Below are 17,065 nucleotides of genomic sequence, written 5' to 3'. Positions count from 1 at the left end.
AGCGTCCTGGTCCGAGAACTGGACGGGCAGCTGACGTCCTATGACACCAGCAGGCAGTTTTTCGCCTGCATTGGCATGGGGACACCCCCTGCCCACCTCCATTAAACCCCCCACCCCCCGAAGGGGGACTATGCATGTCTGCAAAGGTGTTCGAACAGAAGCCCTGCTCATGCGCATAAGCATTAGTTCCCTTGCGAACATGCGGGGGACCGATCAGACTAGAATAGGTCCCTTGTTGTCAATGAAAAGTTTAAATGTAAACCCTCCTGAAATAGATACAGAAAACTATTAACACATTATTTCAATATTGGCAACAAAGGTTCAAATGCAACAAATTAGAAAGTGTAAAGTGATAAACAAGGAACCAGCTCCGAACTGTTAGAGAATCTGGCCTGGGTTTGAAACCTAATACCCCTTTCAGACAGGAAAAAAAGACCCGGGAATTTCCTGGCTCTTGCCGTGTCGACCCGGGTTTTTCTTCTGTCTGAAAGGGTCAACACGGGTCTAAAGTTCCGGGACTTCGACCCAGGTATTTACCTGGGTTTTTTCCGTGTCAGACACGTGCTTGCGGCCAGTGGCGTAACAATAGCACCGCAGCCCCCGCGGTCGCGGGGAGGCGCAGTGTAAGTGCGGGCGCCGGGGGGCTGCGGTGCTATTGTAATAGTAGTACGGGTTCTCTGAAACTGTCTGCTGTATGGGGGTGGACATTTTGTGATGGTCCGTTCTTCATATCATATCATAGCTCCCACCCATGGCGGGCGCATCATCACCTTTGGCGGGGGGGGGGGGGGCGCAATTTTTGAAGTTACGCCACTGGTTGCGGCTGTGTTTTTCTCCCGACTATTGAAAAAACATGCTGATTGGCTGAGCGGGCGTGGCAGTGGCGTGCAGCGCAGCACTGAATGGCCCGGCCCATTGGAAAGATGAGGAGATCCGTGAGCTGCTCAATGTCAGAGGGGAGGAAGAAATCAGCAAAACACACAGAGCACTCATGACCTCCGGGTTCTGCAACTTGTCAGCCATGTTTAAAGCAATGCAGTGAGCAGACACCTCCCACTTTTCATGATCTCATCTCTGTGTGCCTTTAAAACTGTCCTTTTCTTAGGACACACAGAGTTTTGCAGGAAAAATCCAGCTTCTGTGTAAAAGGGGTTGACACTGGAAATACCCGGGTTTTTGCTCCTGTGTGAAAGGGGGTCAGCACCTTGCTGCCTAGTTCTACCCGGGTTTTTGTATACAGGAAATGGTACTCTTTACTTAGAAGGGCGCCCATCATGGCCATCTCGGGCATTGAATGCACAAAAAAATCGGGTGCGATGCGACCGACGAGATGCCCGAGATTTCCCATAGGGAACAATGTTAAATGTCTCAATTGACCCGATTTTCCTGTTCAATGCCTCAATTGACCCAATTTTTCCATAGGAAACAATGTTAAATGGGCCACAGAGGCCAAATAGGCACCCTGAAGTGTATAATGGCCACCCGAATTGTTAACGCCACCCCACGATCAACGTCAACCCGAAGCGTGGCGAGCGCAGCGAGCCCGCGAGGGGCGGCGGTACGCGTCCTACGACCTTTTCATACCCCCACTATCCACGTCGGCGTGGAGTTGAGAATAGAAAGTGTGGCGAGCGCAGCGAGTCCCGCGAGGGGACGCAGATACCTTCACAGGTATCCGCGTCCCCTCGCGGGCTTCACAGCTGTCCGCATCCGCTCGCCACGCTTCGGGCTCGGTGGCTCGCTGCGCTCGCCACACTTTCTATTCCCAACTCCACGCCGACGTGGATAGTGGGGGTATGAAAAGTTCGTAGGACGCGTACCGCCGTCCCTCGCGGGCTCGCTGCGCTCGCCACGCTTCGGGTTCACGTTGATCGTGGGGTGGCGTTAACAATTCGGGTGGCCATTATACACTTCAGGGTGCCTATTTGGCCTCTGTGGCCCATTTAACATTGTTTCCTATGGAAAAATCGGGTCAATTGAGGCATTGAACAGGAAAATTGGGTCAATTGAGACATTTAACATTGTTCTCTATGGGAAATCGCGGGCATCTCGTCGGTCGCATCGCACCCGATTTTTTAGTGCATTCAATGCCCGAGATTTTTTACTAACGATGCCCACGATCAAAATCGTGGGCGCCGTTCTAAGTAAAGAGTACCCAGGAAATACCTGGGTTTTTGGGATTTTTCTGTCTGAAAGGGGTATTAGCTTCAAAAGTTATAAAATGGAGTGTGATAAACAGACAGCCAATCAGCTCCTACCTGACATGTCACAGACTGTGTTTGAAACATGTCAGGCAAGAACTGATTGGCTGGCTGTTTATCACTCTCCATTTTATCACTTTTGAAGCTTAGAGAATCTGGCCCCCAGCCTGTAATGTGGCAGTTGGGAGCAGATTGTTTATCACTCCTTTAAGCTTGGTGCATCTGGCCCGATATTTTTTCATTAAAATATTTTTAGCAAAATTTTACATTGCAGTATGTGACAGTTAAAGATAATTTAATATGAAATGCAAGGAATTCTCAATGCATAAATGGGTCCAGATACATGTTTTCAGCAGTCATAAAAGCATTTGGTCAGAAACTGCATGAGTACAGCCCCATCATGTGACCACCACTTACTACTAACTAGAATTGGAGAGATTGCCATAACAAACCAATAGATAATGGATACAAACATTAGGTCGACAGGCAGCAAGGTTGACAGGTCATTAGGTCGACACAAGCATTAGGTCGACATGGGGTTTTTCACAGTTTTTTGACCCGACAGGCAGTATTTCATGCCCTACCATCCACTAGGGCATTGTGGGAGAATAAAATAGTGTGCAGAGCGTAGCAAGGCACCGTGCCCGAAGCATTACGAGTGATGCGGTGCACTTTAAGCTTTGTCCATGTCGACAGTCGGGTAAAAAAACAGTTTAAAACCCCATGTCGATCTTTTAACTGTCGACCTTGCCCATGTTGACCTAATGTCCTGTCGACCTAGACCCACGTCAACCTAATGCTTGTCGACCTAGTTGTTGTAGACCAAACTATCCCAAACCATAGATAGTAGTTCTCCTCCCTAATGTCTGTAACCAATGAGAAGGTAAAGGGCCAAATACACTTTGGTGCAACCTATTTATAGTTATTTATTTATTAACAGTTTCTTATATAGCGCACGTAAATAACTGATTCAATTCTTAAAAGACAACCAGATATCAACAATTTGCAAATGTTGCAGCATGTATTAATCTACTGGATACATCAAAACAATAACAAAAAGAATACACACACAAAAATAAACTGTAGCAACAACAATCTGAACACCTTTTCTGGGAAGAAACTATACTTTTTTTTTGGCAAACAATTAATAGCACCAATACAGATGCAAATCACCATATATATTATTTCTAGAAGGTGATTTTTGGTGACGATCACATTTTCTCCCTTCATAGTTAACCAAAATTGATAAATGAGGTACCATTTTAAAGATTAAATTATCTGCTTCTGAAAAATTGTTAATTTACAATTGCACATTGTATTGTTTGTTTACAAATCAAGGTTAAAAACCCCCAGTGGAGCTTACAATCTATATTCCCTACCACATGCACACACACAGACATTCTAGGGTTAATTTTGTTGGAAGCCAATTGACCTACCAGCATATTTTTGGATTGTGGGAGGAAACAGGAGAACCCGGGGTAAACCCACACAAACACAGGGAGAATATACAAACTCCGCTCAGTTAGGGCTATGGTGGGTATTGAACCCATGACCTCAGCGCTGTGAGGCAGAAATGCTAACCATTACACCGTCCGTGCTGCCCCAATATGGTCACTAGGTCTACAAACAGGTCTCCGAAGCATGGCAAGCGCAGCGTCCATGTCGACATTTGGGACAAAACACACGAAAAACCCCATGTCGACCTTTTGACAGTCGACATTCCCCATGTCGACCTAATGTTTGTGTCAACCTAGTTGCTGTCTATCCAATCATCCATGATACCCGTCTGAGTCAGGATCATACTTACCAGACCATAGCAGCAGCTTATCATGAACTTCTTCCTGGGAAGAGGAGTCCTCAGCCAGGACAGTGGACGTCGATCCATAGGGTAAAGTAGAACCAAGGCACACGTTATACTTGAGGGACTCACAAGTGGTGGTCTTCTTACACCGATCCATGTAAAAAGACTCATTGAACTGAGCCCCACTGGATCCAGAAATGGAAAAGCTCACCCCCACAAGCCAGCCTAGCCACAGCACCATGGAGGACATCTTCAGAGGCGGGATGAGGGGGGAGGATGGTGGCAGAGAAACTTTGCAATGGCTCTCCGAGAGGAACACAGAGCTGAGATTGCATCAAACTCTTCCAGCTTTGTCTTTTTTTCCAGCAAAGATGTAGTTTTAGTAGGACTGGTGCTTGTCTAGCCCACTGCAGCCCTGCAATCTGCCCTCCTCCATTTTCTACTGCGCTTCAGTCAAAGCAATCCAAAAACAACAATCCCCAAAAGTTCTAACTTCGAACCAAAACAGAACCATCCCCGATTCTCGCCCTCCGGAACCCTGCTCAGGCACGTAACACTTGGAAGCAACTTGTTGGGGTCCTGGAGAAAACGGCTCTTCCTGTCCCAAACAAAAACTTGCAGGAAAGGGATTTGGTGCGAGGAGAGGGGGTGTAATCTGATCCCGGCTATGGGATCTACAGGCTTCTCTCCTCCTCCTCCTCCCCTCTGGGGGCTCACTTTTGCATATCACTCACTTTAATTCACACTTGGGAAAGTGGCTTTTTCACTCCTCAAGCAGCAAACGGTCTGCACTGACTTTCTCTCGGGTCACCATGGGGCTTATGCACTGCTATGTGACAGTAGGGGCTAAAATGTCACATTAAACAGCCCATTTTAGTTCATAATTAGCTTTCATCAGAATATATGCCCTACACCTAGTAACATCGGTGCCGGACAGTTTTATCAGTGTCATCATTTGCATGAATGCTAATTCTTTCATTCACGTTCCCTCACGACTGAGGCAGAGAATGCAGTGTGACGTATTACCCCACCCCTTGCCCTCCCCCTCACACAAAGAGGGGACACTTCCCCCTCTGGATAGTGCCTGCCTGCTACAACCACTCACACTGTCTGGAAAGTGGAAACTCACATAAGCAGTTTCACTCACAATATATCATTTTATCACAATAGTGCTAAACTGTAATGTTTCTTTCTTTTAAATGCAGTCTGGAAGCAGAGAGACAATGGAATGCGCCTTCTGGAAGAAGGAGACAAAAAAAAAAAGAACAAAGTTCACATTTTCCCCTCCCCAAATCCAGAGAAGAAGGAAAGTGGTGATTGGCAGGACAATGTGTTGAGATCAGATTTAGCAGCATCTCTCCAGCCATCCTGTGCTGCCAGGTTCATGCTGAGACATCTGAATAATCTGCAGGGCACAACGAAGGAACACGTCTATTCTGCTCAAAGATCCATTGAAAATGTTGCAGATCGGTTATTTCAGGTGTCACATCTAGTTTAGTCTCCACCATTAATAAGTAATGCATATGACACAACTCCATCATATACTTTGTAATAGTATATATATATATCTCGGATGTATGCACATAATGTTTTATACATTTGTTCTAATTTGACTCTTTTTTTTCTCCCAAACATTTTACTGTGGAGAAGGAGATTGGGTAATGCATCGCTTCTTGGGCCGGATTCAGCATGGATCGTAAAAGCAACATTTTTCTCTAATGGGCAAAACCATGTGCACTGCAGTTAGGTAAAATGTAACGTGCAGAAAGATTTAGATTTGGGCAAGTTACTGTATTTTGTTTCTGTGCAGGGTAAATAGTGTCTACTTTATTTTTACAGTGCCATTTAGATTTCAGTTTGAACACAGCTCAACTAAATCTAAAGCTGTATACACACTACGCCATAAAAGCAGCTAATTATATTGTTAAGGATTTCCCTTGTACTCTGCGGAGCTACAGAATGAATGATATTGAGCATATGCACTGAACAATTTCAAAAGAAAAAGAGTAAAGCCCCATACGTACTAGAGGATATTTTAAAAGATATTTCTCAGAAAGTGGCTCCTGAGTAGGGATGCCAATCCCGGGGCATTTTTTGAATCCTGGAAATCGGGATTGAAAAATGCTCAATCCCGGGATTGGCATCCCTAAAGGAATATTGCCGCTGTACATAACACATAATTTACTGTTTTGGAGCTGTGGAGGGGGGCAGGCGGCAGTGGTGCGGGGTCAGGCGGCAGTGGTGCGGGGGCAGGCGGCGGGAATGACGCAGCGGCTGGGAGGTGTGTCGGGTATGACGCTTGAGGCTGCTACAGGGCCGTCGGCAAGTGTCTTCCGGGTGCTGGGGATGCCACGCTGCGTCCTGCGCAGCGTGACCTATGACCAAATCACGCTGCGCAGGCCACACACTGGGTTGGGAACAGCCGGGCAGCGTCTGAGCGGCTGCTCAGACGCTGCCCGGCATTAGACTGCACATGCGCAGTCTAATCCCGAAATCCCGGGATTGGATAGTCCAATCCCGGGATTGAAATCCTGGACATTTTGTGGCCAAATCCGGGGATTCCGCCGATCCCGGGATTGGCCACCCTACTCCTGAGTGGTATATTTTAATATATCATCCAGTGTGTATGCTTAATGTCATTGATCAATTCTTCGCCCGCACCCGATCATCTACTATATTGGCCATGGTGCGGTTCGTGTAGTGTGTTTTATGAAAACTTTATTTTTAGTTTTCAGAGAAAGATTTTGCTTTTGCGATCCATGCTCAATCAGGACCCTTGTTGGGGAATATAGCATCAATACAAGTTCTATAGAGATTGATGGAACATTGACAGGGTTTCCAGTAGTGCCAAGCTGCACTGGGAAGGCTCAGTGATGTTGCCTTCAATATGGGCCTAATTCGGATCTGAAATTTGTTCTTAAATGGGTAAAACCCTGTGCACTGCAAGTGGGGCAGATGTACCATGTGCAGAGTTAGATGTAGGTGAGTTATTTTGGGTGACATTTAATACGGTGCGATTTTAAAAAGTGCGAAAAATCACATTCCATTAAATGTCACCCTTTGTTTCTGTGCAAAAGGGCGCCTCCTAGTGCATTTAATTTAGACTTTCCTTATATCATATAAATTCTATAGAGTCTACATGTACCATATATTAAGCCCAGGGTATAGCCTTGGGCTAAAAGCGTTTGTGATAACAGTAAATCCTGGAATCAATTCCCTACTTCCTTGGTCCTCCCAGTAGTTTTCACAAGAAGTGCAATATACCAGGGTTGCCGACCCTCCCGGAATTACCGGGAGGATCCCGAAAATCGGGTCCTCCTCCCGGCCCCCCGGAAAGGTGGGCAACCCTCCCGGATTCCGGGGGACCCCCACGCCACCCCCCGATTGCGGCGTCTTCCCCATACCTTTTGGATTGAAATCGTCAATCCGCGGGTGTCAGAGGAGGGGCGGAGCTAAAATCATGTCATTTTAGCTCCGCCCCCTCCACAGAGATCCGTGTATTGGGGTTTTTACCATCCTGGGGGCGGGGCTTAATGATGTAAAGCTCAAGCCCCGCCCCCCGACCTGCAGCTGGAAGTCTCCTCTCCGGGCTTCTCCCGGAGAGGAGACAGAAAAAGTCGGCAACCCTGCAATATACTAAATAAATATATAGTGCAGTATGCTTAAAACAGTGCTGTATTAAAAAAAAAAAAAAAAAAATGAAGTTAAGTGTACAGTACATAAGAAATGTGCACAAAGTTTTGGGGCAAAATATACTTATCTAAAGGTCCCCATACACGGTCTGTTCGCCGGCGGTCCATTTTGTACTTTGAGATGCGCACTCCCGCGCATCTCATCGTACAGTACAAAAAGTATGTGCTGCACATACTTTTTGTACTTGCTTTACATCGCATCGCATGCACAATGCATGCACAAGGCATGCGATGCGATGCGATGTGTACTATATAAGTACAAAACGGATCCATTAAACGGACCGTGTATGGGCTCCTTAAGCCAGAAGCAATGTCATCAGATCGTATACCTGTGAAGTTATGCGCGTCCCCTCGCGAGGCTCACCACGCTTCGGGCTCGGCGTCTCACTGCGCTCGCCACACTTTATAAAATCAACTCCAGGCCGACGTGGATAGTGGGGGTATGAAAAGGTCGTAGGACGCGTACCGCCACCCCTCGCAGGCACACTGCGCTCGCCACGCTTCGGGTTGGCGTCAATAGTGGGGTGGCATTAACAATGGAGGGCCATTTCAGCCATCAGGGGGGGTTTGCTATGAAAATGGGGGGTTTGGGGGCTTTTTACATTGAAATCAATGTAAAATTGGGTCTCAGGGACCATTCTACATTGATTCCAATGTAAAAATCGCGTTGATCTATACTGCACAACAGGGTGGGGGTGCGGGCGACACTGCACCGTGTCCAGGGGGGGGGGGGGGGGGGGAGAGAGGGAAGCATCGCTTTCTTTCTCACCTGCTCCCAGTCCCCGCGGCGCATCCTGGTTTCTCTATGGTATGGGTACCTCTATGGTAACTCTCCTCCTTGGCGGCTCAGTACCGCCCTCCAGTGGTCGGCACCCTAGGCAAATGCCTAGACCTGTGAAAGTTTTTGAGATCAAATAATGCGCTTCAGAGCAGCCTGACCTGTACGGCAGGTGTGTCACCAAACACACCACACATAGACCAACACAGAAAATACAGACATCCCAAACATCACAATTAAAAGAAAGACCTAATTCCAGACATAGAATCCTATCCGCTATTACAATCCTATACAAATACATGGGTGCCGCTGAACTTCTTCTCCAGTTATAACTTGAAACCGCCGTGGTAATCAGGAGATTCAGCCTGTGTGCGCCGGAGTTCAGTGCCGCATACCGGAACTTCTGTGCGTTCCACAGACGCCGGAAGCTGTAAGCGCTCCACCGTTCCTTCCTGTTCCCCTTACTGCGCCGTCCGGGTTTATCTTATATTTGATAGACTGTAGATGCCTAGACCTGCCTAGTGGCAGAGGCGTAGCGAGGGTGGTGCCGGTGGAGCACCAGCTCCGGGTGCAGGAAGATAACATGGCGCCGGAGCCGTGCCGGCACCACCAGCTCGCCCGCTCCGTCCGAGCTCCCCGCTGTATCCACTGTCCAGGAGACGTGCTGCAATTTAAAATTCACGGCTCCCGCTTGACCGCTAGCCAATAGGCACTTGCAGTCCAGCAGCCAATCAACTGGTGGCTGCTGGACCGCGAGCGCCTATTGGCTAGCGCGGTCCAGCGGGAGATGTGCCTGCTGCCACTCCAGGCCAATGTAGCGAAGCAGCAACTCCCCATCGGACTGCCCTGCTCCGAGATCCTGCCACCATGATGGCAGCAGCGCTTGACACAAGGAACTTCCCCAACCTCCCCTCTGGCTAACCCCCCTCTAACTGTCTCTCTCTGCCTGACATGCTCTCTCTCACTCATCTCTCTCTTTGCCTGCCCCTCCCCTCTCTCTCGCCTCTTTCTACCTGAGTCGGACCCCCCTCTCTGTACCTGACCCCGCTCTTTCTCACCTCTTCTCTAGGTCTGATCTCCCCTCTTACCCCTCTCTCTTTCTCTGTATCTGACCCCCCTCTCTCTTATCCCCCTTTCTCTCATTTCCTCACAACCTCTCACCCCTCTCTCTCTCTCTATCATGGGCCACCATCTCTCATCCCCCCTCCGTTCTTTCTTCCCTTTCTCTAACCCCTCTCTTTCCATCTGCCTTGATGGGGCCCCCCTATTCCTGACACCCTATCTCACTCAACTTCATTTAACCACTTCTCTCATCCACCCGTCTCTCTCTATTCATGATTCTTTAACTCTGTACCCCCTCTTCTTTCTCTCTCAAACCCAGGCACCCTCTCCTCTCAGTCCGCACTATCACTCCCACCCTCCCTCCTCCGCACTATCACTCCCACCCTCCCTCCCTGCTCCCAACTATCACTCCCTCCCTGCTCCGCACTATCACTCCCACCATCCCTCCCTGCTCCGCACTACCACTCATTCCCTGCTCCACACCACTACTATGCTTGAGCATTACGGTGTGTGGTATAATGTTGGGCCATGCCCACCTTTCATTGCGCCGGAGCCTCACCTACTACAAATTGGGGGGGGCTCGAAACATGCCCTTGCTCCGGGCGCCGTGGCACCTAGCTACACCACTGCCTAGTGGTGGCGCCGGCCCTGGAAACAAGTACCAAAAAAACTTCTAATTACTCTGTGTAACACTAACAGCACATGCAAATACAGTCATACACATATATGGATGACGCAGATATGTAGTAATATGACAATGGTCTAATACAATTACCGATGCAAACACACGTTATTGATTGGCGTTCTTTAAATGGAATACAATTCTAAAAAGCAAGAGTCTTTGGTTAAAGGTATTGCTAGCGGCAGGGAGGTGTTCATAAGGGTGGGCACAGCATTAGGGGGTGCCTGTGCACCCTTAACACTCAATGTGCGCATACATATGGGCATGGAGCGAGCAGAATAATTACAGGCTGCAGTGCCATAGGGATTTTGGCTGTGGGTTGCTCATCGTGGCACCCTGCTAGCCAGATGAGAGTAAGTAAGTTTTATTTATATAGCGCAGACATACAGATATGCACAAGACGCATTCTAATAAGGGACACGGACATGGGGAACATATTTACCGAGCTGTGCAGTACCCAGGCAGCCAATCAGCGTCGCCACATGGTGATTGCACCAGCCAGTACCATACATATAGAACACAAAAGAACAGTACAGGGTACACAGAACTAGACATAACACAATTAAAGCACAATTCTTAGTACACAATACAGCTGAGATATAAGGAAGTGAATGAGAATAGATGCAGGTATAGATTGTAGGTGAGTAACATTAAAGGCCCCCATACACTAGGGTGACTTGTCCTGAGGACAAGTCGCCCCCGACTTCCCCCTGAGCTTCCCCGGCAGCACCCCGGGGGAGCTTGATAAGATTGGCACTTGATGTGCCATTTTTTACATGTGATAAATGGTCTTGATTTATCACATGTAAACCCGGGGAGCAGGGGGGGCTGCAGAACAGGAATGCTGGTGGGGGGAGCTGCTAAGGCAGCGTGCAGGGGACGCTGCGGGGGACAGTGACAGAGCCGGGCAGGGGGAGGCGGGAGCTGTCAGTGCTGGAAAAAAAAGCCCATACAATGAATGGCCAGCCTGTGATTGGCTGAGCGCTCTCTCAGCCAATTGCTGACTGGCTGACAGAGCGCTCAGCCAATCACAGGCTGCCCATTCATTGTATGGGCTTTTTTTTCCCAGCGCTGACAGCTTTTCCTGCCCGGCTCTGTTACTGCCAACTCTGTATTCCCCGCAGCGCCCCCCTGTCTTACTAGCAGCGCCCCCCCCCCCTGCATTGACGGCTCCCGACTCTCTGAGAGCTCAGCCAATCAGCGTCCGCCCCGTCTTTTGAATAGGATTTCTTCCTATTCTCCCGCCGCGCCGACAGTCTCTGCTCTGCGACGCCTGCGGTCCCTGCCTGCACTACCTCCGCAGGGAGCCGTCAATGTGTGTGTGTGGGGGGGGGGCGCTGCTAGTAAGACAGGGGGCTGTATATAAAGATATATCGGATCTGAACATCGTGGGTGCTAAAAAGCACCCATGATGGCTCAGATTCCGATATATCTTATGTTCTGTAGGTCCGATGCCGTGATCCGATGCGCTCGGGACCGCGCATCAGATCAGATGTCAAACACATGCGATTTTGGGCTAATTTCACCCGATTTATCGGCCCAAAGGGCCGAAATCTGATGAAATCGGCCGAAAATCGCATAGTGTATGGGGGCCTTAACAGTACACCACCCGTTGCACACCACAGGTTACGGCCCTCCAGTTATTGAATCGTATGTTAAATTGGTTGTAAATAGACTGAATCTAATGTTACTATTCTTTATTAACCCAGACCAAGTGGGCTTTGAGTTGATAGCCTACCAATATTACCCACAAAGCACTCAAAGTCCTTGAACATTTCATGTGGATGGGGGACACGCGGCTTGCACTTTCACTTGATGCTGAAAATGTATTTAATAAGCTTGATTGGGATACATGCAGGCAGGCCATCCTGATTCCACACAATGTTTTTAGATGCCATCCTAGCATCCTTTATTCCTCTCCGGGAGCCCATGTGTTCAGTAATAGTTTCCTGTCCTACCTGTTGATTTCTATGCAGTTTTACCCCATTTCCCCTATAATTTTTGCTTTGGCAATAGAACCCTTGGATTCTTCAATGTATTTGTGCCTTTCTTTATTAGTGGCCCCCTTCTTGAAGTTGAAGTTCTTCATAGCCTATCTGGAAATCTCTCTCCCAGCCATACCGCGTTTGTTAATAGAATAGAATAGAATAATAATTTATTGTCACTACAACATAAAAAAATGTACAGTGAAATTCACAAGGAAGAAAAGAAGAGAAGAAGGAAATACTCATATTCAACATTCATATATCACAATTCAAACACAAAATAACAGATGGGAAAAAACTGTTCCGCAACCTGCTAGTGCGGCAACTCAAGCACCTGTAACGCTTCCCAGAGGGCAACAGGGAGAAAAGAGAATAGCAGGGATGACTAGGGTCTAAAATGATTTCTTTAGCCTTCGCTTTCCCCCTTCTTAAAAAAAATGTCTGCCATCCTAGGCAAAGGTTGGCCAATGACCTTTTCAGCAGCCCTAACTATCCTATCTAGGGATCTACGATCAAAGCACTTTGAATTCCCATACCATACCGCAATGGCATAAGTCAACAGACTCTCGATTACGCAGCAGTAAAAGTTCATAAGCATAGGCCTAGATAGGCCGGCTGCCCGTAATCTTCGCAGAAAAAAAAGGCATTGCTGAGCCTTTCCAACTGCCATTGCGGTATGTGTGGACCAGGACAGATCTTCCGAGAACGTAATGCCCAAGAATTTTGTATTTGTAACCCTCTCCACCTCTTCACCATTTAAAATTAACGGATTAATAGTCGACCTTCTTGATCTTCTAAAGTCAATAACCACCTCCTTGGTCTTTTTACCATTTAGGAGAAGGTTATTAACCTCACCCCATTCAATTAATTTCTGCACCTCTAGCCTATAGCTGTCTTCCTTTCCCCCACTGATCAAGCCCACCACTGTAGTGTCGTCGGCAAATTTGACAATGAGGTTGGACTCTGAATCTGAGAAACAATCAGAGGTGTACAAAGAGTACAAAAAAGGACTCAGAACACACCCCTGAGGGACACCTATGTTTAGGACAAGTTCTGACGAAGAAGTGGAACCCACCCTAACTGACTGAGGACGATTCGTCAGAAAGTCCAACAGCCAGTCACATATGGGAGGATTGTAACCTATCTCCCGAAGCTTCGTGATCAACACCGCAGGCACAACGGTATTAAAAGCGGAGCTATAGTCCACAAATAATAATCTAACATAGGAGTCCTTAGTTTCCAAATGACAGAGAATCTTTTGAAGGACAGTAAGAGCAGCATCCTCTGTGGATCGATTTGACCTATACGCAAACTGATAACGGTCAAATTCCACCGGGATTACATCCTTTAGGTGATGCAAGACCACTCTCTCAAAACACTTCATCACCAATGAAGTGAGGGCAATCGGGCGGAAGTCGTTCAAACAAGATACTCCCGCAGATTTAGGGACAGGAATAATTGTAGTGACCTTAAAATATTGTGGAACAACACAATACACTAATGATAAATTAAAGATCTTTGTAAAAATTCCTGCTAATTGATCAGCACAGGCACGTAAGACCCTACCTGGGATACCGTCTGGGCCAGGGGCTTTCCTAACATTAGTTTGCCTTAGGCACAACCTGACTTCCGATTCTGTTAATTCCAATGGGAAATCTGACCGCTCAAGATTTTTAACTGCAGGGATCAAATTCTCCTCCTCAAACCTGGCATAAAATTGATTAAACTCGTTCGCAGAAGGCCCATTGGATCTACAAGCACCAGAACTAGAACCGCTGCAATTTGTAATATGTTTAATCCCCTGCCACATTGCTCTAGCATCCCCAGATTCTTTAAAGTGGCCTTTTATTTTTGCCAAATAGGCCTTTTTTGCTGCCCGGATGCCCCTCCTTAAATTTTAATGTGCAACTATGTATGCTGCTGTATCTTTAGATTTAAATGCCCTATCTCTTGATCTTAACAGGGAACGAACCTCACTGTTCATCCATGGCTTCTCATTAGGAAATAAACATATTCTCTTTTCCCTAGTAACACCCTCTATACAAAATTTGATGTACATCAACACCATGGAAGCCAGTGAGTCTACATCAATGCTGGAACCACGGATTGCCTCCTCAACAATAGGTCCCAATCCGTGCATTCCAAACACCCCTGCAGACCCAACAAAGCCCCTCAGGCCAGACCGTAACATTCTTAATAACTGGCCTAGACTTTTTAAGCACTGACATATTTTGGGACCAGGAATAATGAAGAGTGATCCGACTGCCCAATATGAGGACACAAAACAGTCTTGTAAGCGTCTCTGATGTTAGTATACACATGGTCCAAGATGTTGTTGCCACGTGTCGAGACCTTCACATTTTGAACAAATTTGGGGAACACCAACTTTAAATTAGCCTGATTAAAGTCACCGGCAACAATGAAGGCGCACTCCGGATAAGAAGACAGTAGTTTGGAAATAACATCGAACAAGGAATCCAGTGCTATGGAAACATTGGCCTGGGGCGGGATATACACTGTGGCTACAAAGACCACAGAAAACTCCCGGGGCAGGTAGAATGGTCTACACCTTAATACGATGAATTCCAAATCAACTGAACAATAGGATTTAAGCAAGCCTACATCCGAACACCAGTTGTTATGAGTGTATATACATAGGCCACCTCCTTTCTTTTTACCCGATTCAGATGTTCTATCGGCTCTAAACAAAGTCCTCCCAGGTAACACAAATGGGCCGACAGGGTCATTCATACCCAGCCAAGTCTCAGTGAAAATCAGTAGGGAGCAGTTACTTAGCGGCTGATAGCATTCTATCCTCAGCCTGATTTCATCCAAGCTCAAACAAACTCAGCAACCATATTGCCAGCGATAAATGCCCGTGTGTACGCACCTTTAGTGTGGGTGTTATTTGGTCATAGAGATCTTCCATTCATTTTGGAACTATCATGTCATCTGCCCCGTTTGGTTTGAGGTGGAGGATTTAATATTGCAGGTTATTTGTTTGATATCCCAGTTTACCAACATAATATTTTATAGGACATATTCTTATTGCTAGAAAAGCAGCTATTGTTCAGTTGTAGAAACTGTAGGGCCTTCATCTGGTTCACTCCTTCTGGCAAATTCCTTCTTAGATGGCAAAACCATGTACACTGCAGGGGGGCAGATGTTAAATGTGCAGAGATAATTAGATTTGGGTGAGTTATTTTGTCTCTGTGCAGGGTAAATACTGACTGCTTTATTTCTACACTGCAATATAGATCTCACTTTGAAGTAAGACCCCACCCAGATCTAACTCTGAACTGGGCGGTGGGGCAGTGTAAACCAAGTATCCTGGGTCAACCGGCCTGAGGCCTGTTTACACCAATGGGGGAGCCCTACCGCAGCATCCTGCGGTTCGTATGGAGGTTGGGCGAGGGGTGCACACAGCCTACACTGCTGCCTTCTGTACTGTGTGGAGAGCAGCGGAGACAGGGAGGAGATGAATGGATGCCTGTGTGCGGCATCCATTCACCTCCCAGATGGGTTCTAGGGGGTGCACCAAGGCTGGGGGCAGTGTCTTGAAAAATACACTGTTAAGTGTCGAAACCGGTCGGCTAGCACAGCAGAGAAGGGATTTCGTGGACCCCCACTGTATGGCAGCATCCAGCATCTTCATGCTTTATTTGTCTGCATTTGTTTTTAGGCAAACACCTATGGTGAGAGTCCTCAATACCCACATCTGCTGTTTTTATCACTTTTAATTGTTATTAAAACTTTTTGCACCATGATGTATCTTCTCCTATCCTTTTGAGTGATCGTGCCAATAAGGAGGATTGAAAGTGAAATCTATTGGTGACAGATTGTCCCTCAATCAAGCGCATTTGTCTACTATCATATGTAGACAAATCAATTGGTACGGGTTAAAAACCACATTTGATTTATCACATGCCAGTATTTTAATACAGTATCACACTATTGTATGTTATTTCTTTCTTTTTGGGTACCGCATAAACGGAGCCATCCATTCCAATCTTCAATAGCGCCTAGGGAACCTTCTAAAAATCGTTTTTGGTATTGTATGTATTGCTTTGGAGTGGTTCTCCATCTTGTTGGTTGTGTGACCAGGGCTGCTATATAGCGCATGATATATTGGTCTCATTCTTATTTTTGTATCATAGCTTACCTTGGTGCTGGGCTTGTCCCCAGCTTGGCGATTGACTGGCGCATCGATTGTTGGTCCCACATCGGCGGTCCCGACGCTTGAAGATGATGTCCTCTCCAAGCACCGCACCCTGCACAAAATTAAAAAAGTATAATGTGGAGTGGTAGCTGTCCCAATGGGGCCAGGCAGTTACACACATTGGTATGCTGGTTGAATACATAATGTACATACCAGCAGCGTTCACAGGATCATCCAAATAATTTCTCATGGGACATCTGTAATCAACATCACAAAAAACCACCTCTTGCGTGTTTCAGCCAAATGACTAATGTCATTGTGATTGACTGCTTCCTTGGTCTTCTTCATACAGTAATTGCTTAGCGTAAGACAGAAATGTTAACAGTACTGTCAGCCAGCTGAGTATTGTCCTACACACTAACCAGCTGAAACACTGTACAGCACAGTAGTGAATACAGGCACTACCAGACACAGGGCGGGATGCTCTAATATCCACGGCCCCACATAATAATCGTTTATGCACTAACATGCGATTATTAACACAAAGGACAGCTCTGCCTTCCCAGGCATGCACAAACTGACGGCTCTGGCCGCGGGGCATGCTGGGAGGGATCTGTGAGGGATCCATAACACAGCGCTGCTGAGAGAAGCCCAAAGACTTCTATAGGGTTTTGCCAACTTTTTCTGGCAATACCCCCTGCTGCA

The 17,065-nt window shown here is 47.1% G+C and overlaps 1 protein-coding gene across 2 annotated transcripts in view; it reads right to left on the bottom strand.

Moving 5' to 3' along the window:
• The window catches only part of SMO (smoothened, frizzled class receptor), a 51,478-nt gene extending 34,794 nt beyond the window's left edge, over window positions 1-16,684 (bottom strand). Inside the window, exon 1 of one of the 2 annotated variants that reach the window (XM_083183281.1) lies at window positions 16,364-16,684. In XM_083183281.1, coding sequence (XP_083039407.1) covers window positions 16,364-16,610 — 247 coding nt within the window. In that variant the 5' untranslated portion in view covers window positions 16,611-16,684. Of the gene's footprint in view, window positions 1-4,008; window positions 4,938-16,363 lie in introns of those variants that run through there. The other variant, XM_083183282.1, reaches the window with a different exon arrangement.
• Between the last annotated feature and the right edge of the window lie 381 nt (window positions 16,685-17,065).

Source organism: Crinia signifera, chromosome 4, assembly GCF_055691185.1.
Source record: "Crinia signifera chromosome 4, ASM5569118v1, whole genome shotgun sequence".
Classification (NCBI taxonomy): Eukaryota; Metazoa; Chordata; class Amphibia; order Anura; family Myobatrachidae; genus Crinia; species Crinia signifera.
This window is presented reverse-complemented; position numbering and strand designations above follow the sequence as displayed.